This window comes from Platalea leucorodia (genome assembly GCF_965183815.1).
Source record: "Platalea leucorodia genome assembly, chromosome: 9".
Classification (NCBI taxonomy): Eukaryota; Metazoa; Chordata; class Aves; order Pelecaniformes; family Threskiornithidae; genus Platalea; species Platalea leucorodia.
Window position 1 is genome coordinate 50,304,392 of NC_138831.1, and position 14,111 is coordinate 50,318,502.

The 14,111-nt window shown below is 53.2% G+C and overlaps 1 protein-coding gene across 1 annotated transcript in view; it reads right to left on the reverse strand.

Moving 5' to 3' along the window:
• ITGA11 (integrin subunit alpha 11) overlaps positions 1-14,111 on the reverse strand; it is a gene marked incomplete at both ends in the record, with an annotated part of 50,873 nt that overhangs the window by 8,367 nt on the left and 28,395 nt on the right. The window contains 13 exons of the mRNA XM_082321719.1: positions 1,536-1,743; positions 3,077-3,162; positions 3,395-3,505; positions 4,644-4,786; positions 6,114-6,280; positions 6,958-7,088; positions 7,561-7,767; positions 8,786-8,926; positions 9,207-9,355; positions 11,111-11,255; positions 11,997-12,067; positions 13,133-13,298; positions 13,744-13,888. Coding sequence (XP_082177845.1) covers positions 1,536-1,743; positions 3,077-3,162; positions 3,395-3,505; positions 4,644-4,786; positions 6,114-6,280; positions 6,958-7,088; positions 7,561-7,767; positions 8,786-8,926; positions 9,207-9,355; positions 11,111-11,255; positions 11,997-12,067; positions 13,133-13,298; positions 13,744-13,888 — 1,870 coding nt within the window. The remainder of the gene's footprint in view (positions 1-1,535; positions 1,744-3,076; positions 3,163-3,394; positions 3,506-4,643; positions 4,787-6,113; positions 6,281-6,957; positions 7,089-7,560; positions 7,768-8,785; positions 8,927-9,206; positions 9,356-11,110; positions 11,256-11,996; positions 12,068-13,132; positions 13,299-13,743; positions 13,889-14,111) is intronic.

Genomic DNA, 14,111 nt, shown 5'->3' on the forward strand with positions numbered 1-14,111 from the left:
TGCAGGCTGGGAATCCTTCCCATGCAGCTGAATTTCTAGGGCCATTCCTGGAGAGGGCATTTCTAGCAAGCGGCTTCCAGCTTTCTGATCTAAATCCTCTTTAGAAATTTAACTACAGCAGTGAATGAATGAACCCAATTATTCTTGGCACTATAACTGGGAAGAAGAATATTTTTCCGTGTTGAGGAGTCACAGGGAAGATAAGAGATAACATGAGCTATTATTCTCTATGGCCACCAGCTAAGCAGTAATATTTAATTTCCTTGTCTCAACAATTACGTTCCTGCTGCTTGAACACCTTCCAGCTCACCAGCCAGGCTGGGGAAGCTCCTGCCCGTCGCAAAGCTCACGCACAGGCTGGGGTGGGATGGGACCCTGCTCTGCCTCCTCTGCTGCCAGGCTGTAGCAACCCTACAAGAGGTTGTAACCAGGTTGTATGCAGGTGTCCCTCCCCATCATGAGACAATGAGCTATTCCAGTTTTTGGCCCTGTGTTAGATCCCGCAAAGGTCTCGGTTTGAGCTGCTCCACTGGACAAGTCCTACTCAGGAACCGAAACATCCCAGCACCAGCCGCAGGGAAAATGCCTCGACAGCCATCAGCAACGGCCTGGAGCCTTCTCCCACTCATCTGCTGAGATTATGGACTTTCTGGGGCCACAGCTACTTTTTATTTGGGTCTCTGTACAGCCTCTGACACAAACATCCATCCCCTCTGGTTGGCAATTTGCTTATTTATAAGGAGCGGCAGCCAGGAACTCGTTAGCAGTGATGCTTCCATAACCAGCTACAAATATTTCCCGCAACCACTGCTGCATGGTGCTCTCTGTTACCGAGCATCATAGGGTTTTTCCCCCTCACTTAATTTGGAGTAATCTCTCAGAAAATGCATTTTTCTTATTTTGTGGGCAACGTGCCCCACAATTTTCCCTTGGCATGGCCTGTAGAAAAACAAACGCAGGACATGGGATCTGCGGGCGGGTATGAAGTCACTGGGGGGATGAGCAAGGGCTCAGCAGCATCAGCATATTTCCCAAACCTCGCTGGGAGAAGGGAGGAGTCGCTCCGAGACCGAGCGAGTGGCGGGGGTGAAATATTGGGGAGGGTGGGAGTGGATGGGGCACGATGGGCTCAGCCAGGGGACAGCCGTAGAGAAGTGGCATCGCTCAGCTCGATGCTGAGCTGCGACCACGTTCCCGTTATTAGCCCATATGTCCAGGAGTTATATCTCAGCTGCAAAAATTCATCCCTGACAGGAACTTGGCCATGTGCAGCAAGTATTTTTAAACTATTGGAGTAGAAAAATAAAGAGGGAAGCAATTTCATTTGCATTTGACCTTCTTTCAGGCTCTTAAAATTCAAACGTTTTTGTATTTCCAAAATAAAGAGCTGAAAGGGCTGTAAGTGCTTAGAAACTAAGCCCATAAACATGCCTGATTTATGACATTTTTGGGCTCTGGTTTAGGACACAGCTTTCTCATCCGGCCGGGATTAGAAACGCCTCTGGAAAGCCCTGGCTCTCCCGCAGCAGCCTCACCTTGGGGATCAAGCTGGCGAACTGGAGGTTTCTGGAGAAGGAGATGTTGAGGACTGTGCTGTAGGCGTTTTCGCCTCGGTTCTCCAGCGCCGCCTCCACGGCCACCCTCCTCCTGCTGCTCTCGATGACGAAGACGGAGGTGTCGAAGGAGAGGGTGAAGGCCGAGCAGTCCGGCGGTGGCCTCCGCAGAGCCCGCCGGCAGTACTCCCTGCGAGAGGAGGGCAGCGGTGAAGGCACGAGCTGCCGGCAGCGCCGCACCAAGACCTGGCCCCAGGGTTTTTATGTGCACGGTGCACAGGACAGTGCAAGGAAATCCCTGCTCTCCCTCTGTCATGCGGCGCTGCTAGGAAAGAGGAATCACAAATTCCTCCCGTAGACCATCATTTTGCTTGTGATTTTTTGGCTAGCGGTGCCTAGCTTTCTCAAACCCAGTTAGGAGCTCTTAACACAGCCGGGATGTAAGGAAAAAATAGATTCCATACCATTAGCAAAGGGTAAAGCTGGCCTTTAGTTTCAGCCTGGCTGAGATCTACCTCCCAGTAAGTTTACCAGCATAAACTCTGCAATGGCAGTGTCTGCTTTTACAGACTCGATGGGTGCTCGGGCATTTATTTTCTTTATGCAAAATGAAAAAGGAAAGGAAAATGTAGGACGATGCCACCTTCTGCCTCTAACAGTGGGACAGCCAGGGCGCTGGTTTGAAGGAATAGCTCTATTCCAACAAGCCACCTCAAAAACGGTTTTCTCAGCAGAAATCACCTCCACGTCAGCTGCTCTTGCAGGGCACGATCTGGTGCTCACTGATGCCATCGGGAAAGCTCCACAGGCTTCGGGAGGAGCTGGACCAGAGGTCTGGCACCCTCATAGACCATGGTGTCTGCCCATGATTATTTGCAGGACTCCAGCCACTAAGATCCGTAAATAATCCCCTACCTACAGCTCACTTCAACCTCCCACAGTGCAGCCCAGCCAGAACCAGTCATGCTCCAGGTCGCAGCCTCAGGACCAAGAGCTTTACAGGAGACACAGAGCAATAACTGTTGAATTATGGGATACAAGCAATCCCCAGGTAGCAGTGCTGGCCATGAGCTTGGTCCAGAGCCCACCGCCGTTGACGGGAGCCCGAGGTGCAGGCTCCTGTGCTCCTAGGTAACCTTTAAATGCTCTCTAAGTGATCAGATGTAGCATATAATTATTTCTGCTGCGTGAGTCAAGCCTGTAATTGCCAAGTGGGCAATGCCAGCCTTGCATTTATTCCCCCCTGTTATTTACTGATTTGTCTCCGTGGGGCTCATCGCCATAGCATCAAATATTAGTTATTTTGTGGATTCCCTGAAAAACCACCACTTTGTTCCAGGCAGGGAGCAGGCAGAGGCTCAGAGACCCGCTGTGAGCGGAGGTGCCAAGGAGCATCTCATGGTGGTGTTGGATGAAGGACCAGCTGCGATGCCAGTCTCTATGGAGCATGGGTTGGGGCTGGGATTTGGAGCCCTCCCAGTTTGTGATACTGGTTGGGAGGATGCTCTGAGAGACCTACTCACATGGCACTGGGCACATCGCTTCTGGCATCCAGGACCAGATCAGGGACACAGTGCTCATCCTCATTGCACCCGTTCCAGAAAGGGACCTGAGGGGGACAACAAGAGCAGCTCGGTGACGCTTTGCACACCACGTTATACTCCAAGGAGAAGAGACACGGGTGGTGATCCCAGGCTGCAGTGAATGAGAACATATTGGCATCATGGGAGGGACCAGGGATTACAGCCCCAAGATAAAGAAGCAAATGTTACCTTCAGAGATAAATCTGCTGCCCAAGTGTTTGATAAAAGGCACCCTGGGAGGTCGGTGATGCTACCTACCGAGACTTTGAGTGAGGTGGGCCAGCCGTCATCCAGCATGGGGCCGTTCTCGGGGTGCTCCAGCTCGTAGTCGATGGAGAACGTCACCGGCTTCACATAGTCAGCTGTGTCCTGCGGCGGACAGAAAGCATCGTTGAGAAGGACAGGGCTCCTGCTGGTGGAGGGGCCGCGTCAGGGAGCAAGGTAAGGCAGAAGTACAGGCATGTGTGATTATTTTATGAAATAAAAGCTTTGCAATCTAATATACTCAGTGTGTAATCATTCTGTCTCTCCAGCTAACCCTCACCTAGGGACAGAGATAACCCGAGCTCAGCAGTGTCACTCAACACCCATTTGACGGTGAAAAGCTTCACCCTGGAGATGCTGGCTCCAAAAGATGGATGCTTCGAGGGGTCTGATGCCGAGCCAGGCTCCCGGGGGGACAGAGCTGTCCTGCAACCCTTCCCCGGGGCTCGTCTGACCGGTAGCGAAGCCGCACCTTTCCTGCAGCTCTACGAGCTCTTCCCCTGCATTGCCCCAGCCGCACGGGGTGCAGTTAGATGCTCTGAAGTGAGATGCTTCTTAGGCTAAATCACAAGCTCCATCTCAAGCTCCAGACTCAAATTTCCCAGAAGTTCACGGCGGTTCAGGCTGGGGCTTGGGGCTGGGCCAGTCTGGCAGCTCGGCCCTCCCTGGCCTCTGCAATATTCTCATCATTCACTGGGAATGTTTGATTTTGGCCAGGTTTGTGCATCAGCTGTTCCCTGCAAGCAATGCAGAGGGTTTTGCTGGCTCCTGCACCTGGGGAGGGGGACCCTGATGGTCAGAGGGGTGCGGAGGGAGAGAGCACCAGGGACTGGCATGGAGGCATTTGTTTCCCGATGGAAAAGATGAGTTTTCACTGAGTTTGGAGCAGGACGATCAGCCTGACCTGGGCGTCAGGAGTGCACATCCTCCCCGAGGGCATGGCTAGCGGCTCGTGGAAAGGAGCACAGTGCAAGCTGGGGCTGCAATGAAGTCAGCGCTCGGGGACCCAGCAGCTGCCGTGCGCCAGCAGCTCCATCCCTGACCACATCAAACCCAGCGCAAAGAAATCCAGGCTGGGGGATGAGGCTCATTTCCAGCCCCATGAAGCCATCGAGGCTCCTCTGACCACGTCCTGGCACATCGCTGTTTTGCACAAGGTGGAGACCGTCTTTGCTCGGGCAGCTGGCTCTCCCCTGGGGCTGGCAGAGGAGGAGACCCCGGCCTCGTCCTCCTTCACACTCACCAAGACGTGGAACTGGAGCCTGTCGCAGTGCTCCTGCCCGGCGAGCAGCACCAGCCCCTTCTGCGTGTGCCGCTCCCCGCTCTCGTCCAGGTGAGCCCGCGGCGTGTACCTGCGCTCGTCGATGGTGGCATTGTACCGCAGTGCTGGAAGGAGAGCAGTGCCGTCAGGGCTTTTCCCCGGGGTTATGCTCGCTATATAGCAACACCAGATCAAAAAATGGGCTTTTGTGCCCTCAAACCACTATTGCCCCGCTGGGAGGAGCATGGCAGGGAGCACGCTAAGGGAAAATTGGGAAAATCAGGTTATAGTTATTGTTAAGTGTTTCCAACAGACATTTCTTTTGGGCAAAGCATCCACTCTTCAGGTAAAATGAGGAACTTTAAAAATGCATTACTACAAGACACCGAGTAGAGCCTGTGCAGGATATATAACCATCTGCCTATTCTATATTCACATGCTGGCCTGTCCCAGTTCTGGAGGTATTCTACCCTGGAGCACTCTCCTCTCCTAGATGCTTTACTGGAGATCATTTCCTTCCTGCAGTGCTGTCAAAAAAACCTGAAGGTCCCCAACCCGGTGCCGAGCAGGGAGGGGTTTGCACCAACGCGATGCAAAACATGCAAGAAAGCAAAGAGCAACCATCAGCCCCCATCCACACCATCCGTGGGGGGATCTTCTGAATAGAAATAAGTGTAAAAGTAAATAAATAAAGAAAACCCCACTTGGCTTTTTGTCCTGCAAGCTCCACAATCATAGCAGGAAAACACTGGCTTTGATAGTACAAATCAAAATTCTTACTCTAGGGGCTGGGATTTTTTCCTTTGGCTTCACTTGGGACCTGATTTTCCTTTGACAGCGTTTGCTGCCGGGTTGGAGGGAGCTGAGCTGCTCTCGCTTCCCCCCGCTCCAGCTGAGTCATGGGCATCCGCCGGGTAGGTGCGGGGTCACAGCAACGTGCAAGGGTTTAATAGCAGAGCTGGCCAATAACTTCACAGAGATTCCCCGAGATATTAGGGAAACAGGCACATATGGTCGGCAGATGTGTCCTGCCGCTGCAGCGGGGAGGATGGATGAGCTCTGTGGGACACGGTCCGGGCACGTCCTCTCCTGTCCCACTGGCTGGTGGGGTGGTGGTGACATCCCCATCACACGTATCGCAGCAAGAGGAGCTGCAGGAGAGCTTGGCCCCAGGGCGTAGGTGAGAGAAGAGGTTAAACACAGGTAAGGTTGTATCCTTGGGGTGTTCCTTGGCACTGCTTAATGGCAGAGCCACTGTCCCTGCCACATCAGCCAGGATAAGGACACATTTGTGGGTAATAAGGGATGTGGCAGATGGCAATGTGCACTCCTTCAGACATGCCAAGCTCCTGGAAGATTTCCCTTGGCAGAAGCCGGGTGCTCCCTCAGGGCTGGAGACCTAAACAACGCATGAATTGGGGTTTTTGTTGCGCGAGCAGCCGTGCCGCTTACCCACACTGGCTGTCTGGAAGTGAGCCGAGAGGAAGACGGCGGTGAAGCAGACGAAGGCTGACATGCAGGTGGCGTCCTTCCCGTTCCGCTTGCAGTCCTTGGTGAAGATGTTGATTTTGGAGGGCTCGAAGCGGATGCTGGCGTTGATCTGGACCACGCTGCGAGACCTGCGGGGTGACAGGGGCTGGGAGATGTGCTGGGGCACAGGATAAGCAGCCTCCAAGTCTCTCCCACACCTCCTGATTCACCCTTTTCACACCTTCTCACCCATTTTCTCAACATCAAGAAGGCGCTGAGGAAGACCAAAGGCCACCACAGCATGCTGATCTACTCTCAAGCTCATCTATATAGTATTTGAAGAATAAAATCTCTTGCACATATTTGCCTCCTGCTTATGCCAGTGACGTAGCTCAACACCAAGGGCAGGATTTGGCCCCTTGCATGCACATTGCACTTTCCAGGGCAGACCCCAGGGTGGCCCATCTCTGCTGGGCACAGCTACCCTTCGTCCTAACAGCTTCAAGGGACTTTCCAAACATTAATCAATATTTGAAAATATTAAACTGTTCTTATTAAATAAGAATAGAGGGAGCCTGGGCAAATCACCACAAATCAATCAGCTGATTTGAAACTCCTGGGGAACTAATGATGAAATTCAGCGCAAAACCAACTCTGACGTCCTTCTAAGGCCCAACGGCATTGAAATCCCACGGCCCCGCCAGACAGGGGGTCATTGTTGTGGGAAGATGGGTCAGATTGTTCGGAGATCAGTTTTCCCCCAAAAATGTCAACATATTGCAATGAGCTTCGGGCAGAGGAGAGTGCCAGAGGAGATAGAGCTAACCACAACAGCACGGCATTCCCCAGAGAGCCGACGGCCAAGTCTATGAGCCCGTCTTCATTCAGGTCCAGCTGTCCGTGGATGCTGCATCCAAAATACATCAGGCCCGGCGCGAGGTCCACAGCTGCTATCCGCTGAAAAGCAAAGGGGAGAATCCAGGCTGGTTTCCAGCAGGAGCATCCCTGCCTGCGAAGGAGGGGTTTGCCATGCCCACCTCCACCATGCTACTGAAGGTGCCCCTTTCCCAGTGATTGCACCAAACATCATTTTCCAGGGAATGCAAGCAGTTTCTCTTCGGAGACACCATGCAGAGATTTCTGCTGAAATTACTCTGCATATTTACTATTTCTCACAAGTGTGAGAAATGTTTTATCTATAGCAATCCGTTGCACCGAGTGCTAAGCATTGCCCCTAATTTCAAGCATGTTTTCCATGCCCTACTTTTGCTTTGTCTTGGACCCCTCACAAGAGAAAATATCTGGCAATAATAATTAACAATGCAATACCGTGTGTGAATTTATTGTGCTTTATCAGTCTTTAAAATGGGCACAAATGATATTTATTCTGATGAAGGACGAGGACAACCGAAGCACCCAGGAGCCGTACCTGCTTGTACTTCTTCAGGATGGTCTCTTCGAAGCCGAGGAAGATGTATATAGCTCCTTGGTGCTCGTCCTCCAAAGGTGCCCCGACGACAAGGTCGTTGTAGGAGTCCTGGTTGAGGTCGGGCACGGCGGCGATGCAGGAGCCGAAGCGGGAGTTCTGGTAGCTCTGCAGATCGACGAGGGCACCGCTGGAAATGAAGCGGTTCTGCTGGGCCAGCCAAAGAGAAAAGGCAAAAAAACATCAGCAGCAAGGATGGCAAGAGGAGAAAACCCTCAGAGGCAAGCAAACAAGATGCAGTGATGTGCGAGCGATTTCTCTAAGGAAGGAGGTGAGAGCCCTCCTGAGGCCATGGGACTTTCTGCTCAGCACGTCCTTGGGGACAGACGAGCCCTGTGCCAACCCCACGCCTGCTTTGCCTTCCTTTTATAGCAACCTACGTAAATAATTGCATAAAAAGCTGTGCTTTGGATATGGGGGCTTGGGCTGCTCCGAGTGGGCTCTGCAGCCTTGGGTATAGAGCACGACCTGCTCACTGCCCCGCGTGCCCCCGGCGTCTGATGGATTTGGCTCAGAAACTGCATTTTGAGCCAGATTTGCGGGCAGCAGGAAAGCTGGTCCTGCCCCAGAGTGCTGCTGGGCACCAGGGCAGGGGACGGGGGTGGCACATGTCCCATCTGTGCTCTGAAGGGACGGTGGAGGGACCGACCCTGCTGCTCCCCACAACCCCATGCCTGGCCCAGCCTCCGGGCAGGAGGGTGCCCTTGGAGGGAATGGTTTTGGGGCAGGCAAAGTGGATGGAGACTGCTTCTCCAGAGAGACACCCATGCTGCAAAGACCCCACCTTGCACCCCGTCCATCGCCTCCTCGGGGCTGGGAAGCTCGCCCGGCCGGGAGCAGCGAAGCCTCGAGACGAGGCGGCTCCGCTCCAGCACAGGCTGGACTCCCTTCGCTGGCAGCAAGCAAACCCCCTGAGATTGTTTATAAACAAGGAAAACAGACAAATCCTCCTCGAGTCTCGCAGCAGCCACAACAGCGAGGCGCTGCCAAGCTCTGTTGCCTTTGGACCGGGCTGCCGTGCCCTGGGATGTTTGAGGGAAGCTGGCGGGAGTGCGCAGCCCGGAGCCACCCCGGGGAGGTGACACGTGGGGACACAGTTCCCGTGATAGCACCCAAACGCCCTGGCCCCTGCGACATCCCTGGCTCGCCCCGCGGTGCTGCCACGTACCTCCCGCAGGGTGTAGACATAGACCTTCCCCCTCTCCCTGCCCTCGCTGAAGTACATGGGGGCTCCCACCAGCAAAACGTCGGTGACGCCATCACCGTTGACATCGAGGGAGTTGATCTCGCTGCCGTAGTAGGAGCCGATCTGGAGGAGATAGAGGAGGGGACGGGAGCAACGCTCCTGGCGTGCAGGGGCACTGCCACCCTCCCCGGCTGGGACCGCAGGGACGCTCCAAGCCCCATCCCTGCTACAGCCACACGGTTCGGAGCTGCAGGTGCAGCGACAGCCAGCGACAACCCCAGCTGCCCGTGGATGTATCACACTGCTGAGCCATTTGAACAGAACAATTTTGAAAATGAAGGGGGATGATGATGGAGGAGCATCCCCTTGGATGGAAAAATCCCTGCAGCACCCTCAGCGTTACCTGCTCTCCCTTCAGCGCCTGGTGGATGGTGAGGTTTCGGTTATTGTGCATGCTGAAAATGATGACTTTCCCAGTGTGGTTGAACCTGGGCGCTCCTGCAACGTAAATCCGCTCATGCTTGGTGGATATGACGGAGGAGACGGTGTAACCTGGAAGGGGGGCAGGCGTGGGGTGAGCATGGCCGAGCGGTTCCCTGCCTGCTCCCGCCTGCTGCCTGGTGCTCGGCTTCCCATTAGCCCCCAGCTGCTGACACAGCTCTGGCCACCTCCCAGGTGGGGAAGCCAGAAGCCCAGATTTCTTCGCAGATAAAGTCATTCAAATAAACCCCAGCACCCTGACCTTGGTCTTTAAGCCGCTTGCTCAGGTCCTACCTACACCCTGAACAGTGCAGCTGCGCCAAGAGTTTTGGCACCGCCTAACGCAGCTGGCAAACCCTGTGCAAAATCCTTCTCTCATCAAAGGCAAGTCCGATTCACAGCCTGATAAGTGTTTTATTTCATGGCTCACATCAAGTTAAACAAACGCCAGCAAGGTGCGTGCACGCCGGGAGGCTGCGGCGCCCACTGCCCTGCTCCTTTGAGACCCCAGCAACGCTGCATCCAAAACCAAGCGTGAAAGACGCTGCTGATGCTTGATGTTAACATTCACAGTCCAATAAAAGCCATGAATCCGTCAAGATCATCACTCACGAGTCCTTATGGAAATAACCCTGCGTAAGCGAATGACCCTGAGCAATCCCGCTTTCCTACCCAGATGAGTTATTTTCTGCGCCGGGATCACCACACATCGCACACTGGGCTGCGGCACTTGCCTGTGGTTGCAGATGGGCTTATGCAGGAATACAACGCTGGGGCTGTAAAATCCTATTTTTCAAAACCAGCTCCAGGTTCCTGCACATTCACAGTCAGTTTTAAATGCTACTTAAATTGTTAGAAACTCAAACCATGGCCAACCATGAAGCTGGATCAGATCACTCGGGGTCACATCCAGTTGAATTTTGACTATCTCAGGGATTATTGGGGTTTACAGACCCCTTTCCCTGGGCATTGGCCTTACCTGGGGTCTCCATCTCCCTAAATATTCCCCTCCTGGGGGGATATTCCTAAGCCAAGCATCAGCCTTGAAAGCCCCAGGTCCCGGTGCTGGGTGAGCCGGGCTGCTCCGCAGCAAGATGCACCGGCGTTTCCTTAATATTTCTGGATTTCTTATCCAAGGGGAAAGACAGAGCCCAGCTGAGCTCCCTCATACTGTCATGGGTACCCCTTGCACAGCCGCAGCCATCCCCAGGCCAGGCACTCGCAGCCAAGGTGGGGGGACACTCTGCTGTCACCCCAAGAGGTGACCTGTGTGCCCAGGGGCTCTTTGTGTCCCCAGCGGAGGAAAAAGCCCCGAGACGCCGGTGGGTGACCCCGCAGCATCCCACCCCGCTCCCTGCCACGGGGCAGCTCAGCCTGGCACGCACGTCTCCAGAGAGAGGCTTCATTTTGCAAACCAGGCTGATATTTTTACTCCGGAGCTCCAACGGCCGCACATGGAATGGATTAACCCAGCAGGTATTTCCTCCCTAGGCATGAAATTTCATCAGTGCTTTTTAAACCATTCCAGTAAGCGCTGTAGATGACCCGGGCTGGCCGGTCTCTGAACTACTTCTGCATTTAAATCACTTCTGTACTGCACACCGTGGTCGACACTGGACTCTTCCCAGGTGAGGATGCTCACGTACGCAGCATCCCTGAGCAAGGGGTCTCGCGCTGACGGGAACTCGCAAACAGCCGGGCATGGTGCCGCCTATGCTGGGAGCACTGGCTGCTATTAGTCATTTGAGAAATATGTTGTTCTTCCTATTATTAAGCACAAAATCATGAATTCAGCCCTGGCAGCAGAGCCCCATTTGGCTTTCTTACCTAAATACGCTCCATGATTTTTCAGCTCCTCCGGGAACTCCTGGAGATAAGATTCCCGCAGGGGAATGACCTTCCCGCTGCTGGTTTCCTTCAGGACGGCCCCGTTCCAGTCGTAGGCACCCACCGCCCCCAGCAAGATCCCGTCCTGTGGGAGAGCAGGAGCAGCTTGAGGGTATTTCTTGCCAAGTGGAGGTAATTCTCTCCCATGCTGCCCCTGCGGGCAAAGCTGATTCATGCTGAGACGGGTGAGGGCACCCAATGGGCTGGTGTTGTGTGAGAGCACATATGGGGGTCCCTCAAAGCCCAAATCTTATACTATATACTTATCAGAGGCTGCAGAGTGCAGAAGAGAAAAACAGCAAATGGTCCCTCTCAGAAATCGCACATTTTACAGAAAAGGAGAGAAATCTCACAAATGGAAAAGAAAAAAAAAACAATAATAATAAAAAAAAAATCAAGCAAACCATTCTCCAAAGCACACCTGGAAAGATGGAGATTTTTAAACATGCTGGAATGACTTTTCCACCCCATCCATATCTTTTCAGCATTCTTTTCCTCCCCAAGAAAAGCCCGAGCAGAAATCCCTGCTGGCTTTTTGCTGGGAGCTGCCAGCCCGCAGATCCCGTGGGTAGACGGGGACTGACCATCCTCTGCATCCCACTGCTGACCAGCACCTGGTCTCCCAGCAGTTCCCTTCCCATGGAAAAAACCAACACCAACAGCATTTTCTTCTTTATGTTCATGTTAGCAATTTAGTTTCATGATTAATAACTTGCCCAAAATACCCATCTCCCCACCTGCAGCTGCTGGTGATGGTAAAAAGCACCTTTAAAGGGTGCCTGCTTGCACAGGCAGCAGCAAAAAAACCCCACGTTTACTCTCTTACTTCCACAACATGCGATGAAAATCCAGTCTGGGACATTTCCAGGCCAAAGGAGATTTCATTCTTGTTGGTTCCTTAAAAAAAAAAAAGGGGGGGGGGGGGAATTTGTATTTAATGAAGAGCTTTGCTTTCCTGGAGGGGCTGAGTGGAGCCCCAGTGGGTCGGGGTGGGGTGAGCGTCCACCTCCAGCCCACCTGGGGCACAAGGACCTCGGTTGCCACAAATGAGCCTCTTTCTCCCTAAATGCCCACAATTACACAAACTTGTGCTGCTCATAGATACTGGGAGCTCTGCTGCGGTGCAGTTCTCTCCTTTCCCAGCTGCGAGGTCACACAAAAATGTGGATTTAGAGGATTTTACTTCATAATTGCAACCGGGTGAAGCTTCTCACCCAGGCAAGCTTTCTTCCACTGAGAAGCATTGGGCTGGCTGGACCAACATAACTGGCAAACTGGTGGGGAGTTTGTGAGCTGGTGTGACCAAAATTCCCCTGATATGTTTAATTTTCAGTGAAAGCCCTCCATCTTCTGTTTCAATTGTTCGTCCCAGAATGCGCTTTTCCTATGAAATTTAGATAAATTTAGTTTTGGAGGCTGACTAACTTGTCACAAGGCGGACAGAAGCTCTGTCATTTAGAACAAAAATATTTCCTGATATTTTGTTTCAGCCAATAAACCATAAAACCCCACGTTATTGCCATAACCCCGCAATGTCTGCCACCCCAGGGAGCCCCTGGCAGTCCGTGTGTGGTTTTTTGCCTGCTTATAACACATCTGGGTTTGAATGGAGTTTGATGGGCGAGAAAGATGCTGACATCCAGATGACCCCCGCGCCAAATTTCAAAGCTTTGCTATAAATGGCAGAGCCATCACAGCTCTGCAAATAATGGTTGCAAGAATAAGGGGTCACCTTTTGAGAAGAGGGCATCTCTGTTCCCGATGCTTGAGGGATGCAAAAATAAAGACATTTCTTTATATATAAACGTATTCAAAGTGTGATTTTAGGTTCTGTATCAAACATATTAGGGAAACCCCCAGTGTGACCTGTTTAAATTCAGCGAACCGGGGACCGACAGCACGTCTGAAGCAGCCCGCTGCAGCCTGGCTGTCCGGGCTGTGTCACGGGGGAGCATCGCTCACCTTCCAAGCTAAATATCCTTTCCCCCAGCGCATCCACAATGTCTTTGAGTGCTGCTTCATCCGTGACATTAAAGAAATGCTTGTCGTCTGGGTCGCTTGCTATAAATTTTATCTCATTCAAAAAGGCTTCGGGATTGATTCCTCTTCTGTTATAATAGCCCAATACCTAGGTTTGAAATAGAAATGCAAGACTCAGGGGTTTTCATGCGATGGATAGAGCAATCCCAAAGCACCCGAGTGAGGGATGTCCATATAGAAGGAGCTTGAAAGCTTTGGCATCTGACACCCCATTGCGGGAGCAAACCAGGGAGCGAGGATTTGCTGTAATTCCTCCAGGCAGCCCAGGCTGGGCATCCTTCATGCAATTCGGGTGCCCAGCACAATGCAGGGTCCTGCCTGTCCCCGGCCATGGCGCCCGCTCCGGCAGCCGAATCCAGAGCCGAACATCCCACCGCCTCCTGCAAAAGCAGGGCCAGCAACAGCCACCCCTGTAAACACGCCGGGAGGTGTGCTGCACTGCCAGCGCCGTTGCATTGGGGTGCACGGGGCACCGCTGAGCTCTGCACGGCTTTTGCAGCCATTCGCTGCTGAAAGAGCCCCCCAACACTTACTGCCACCGCGTATCTGGTGACGTTGTCCTTCTCGCTGTCCTCGATCACCTTCTCCAGGTCTGGGCTGTCGTGCGACTCTCCATCTGTGATTACAATCATTACTCTCTTTGCCCCTTTCCGGCCACCTTTCTGAAACGCTTCCGAGCTGCAATTGAAGAGATGCCCTGGGCTGCTCAGCCTCGCCAGGCGGGTTGAGGCTCCCACCACCGCGTGCTCGCCAAAACCGCCGCGGCTGCCGAGACGCGCGCCCGACCGCCCGCATCGGAAAGCGCCGAGCGGCGTTTGGTGGGCTGCTAGCCCTTGAGGAGGTGCAGTCGGGTGCAGGACTCTCGGGAAACATTTTAGGACTTTAAAAGGGGATTTTTTTC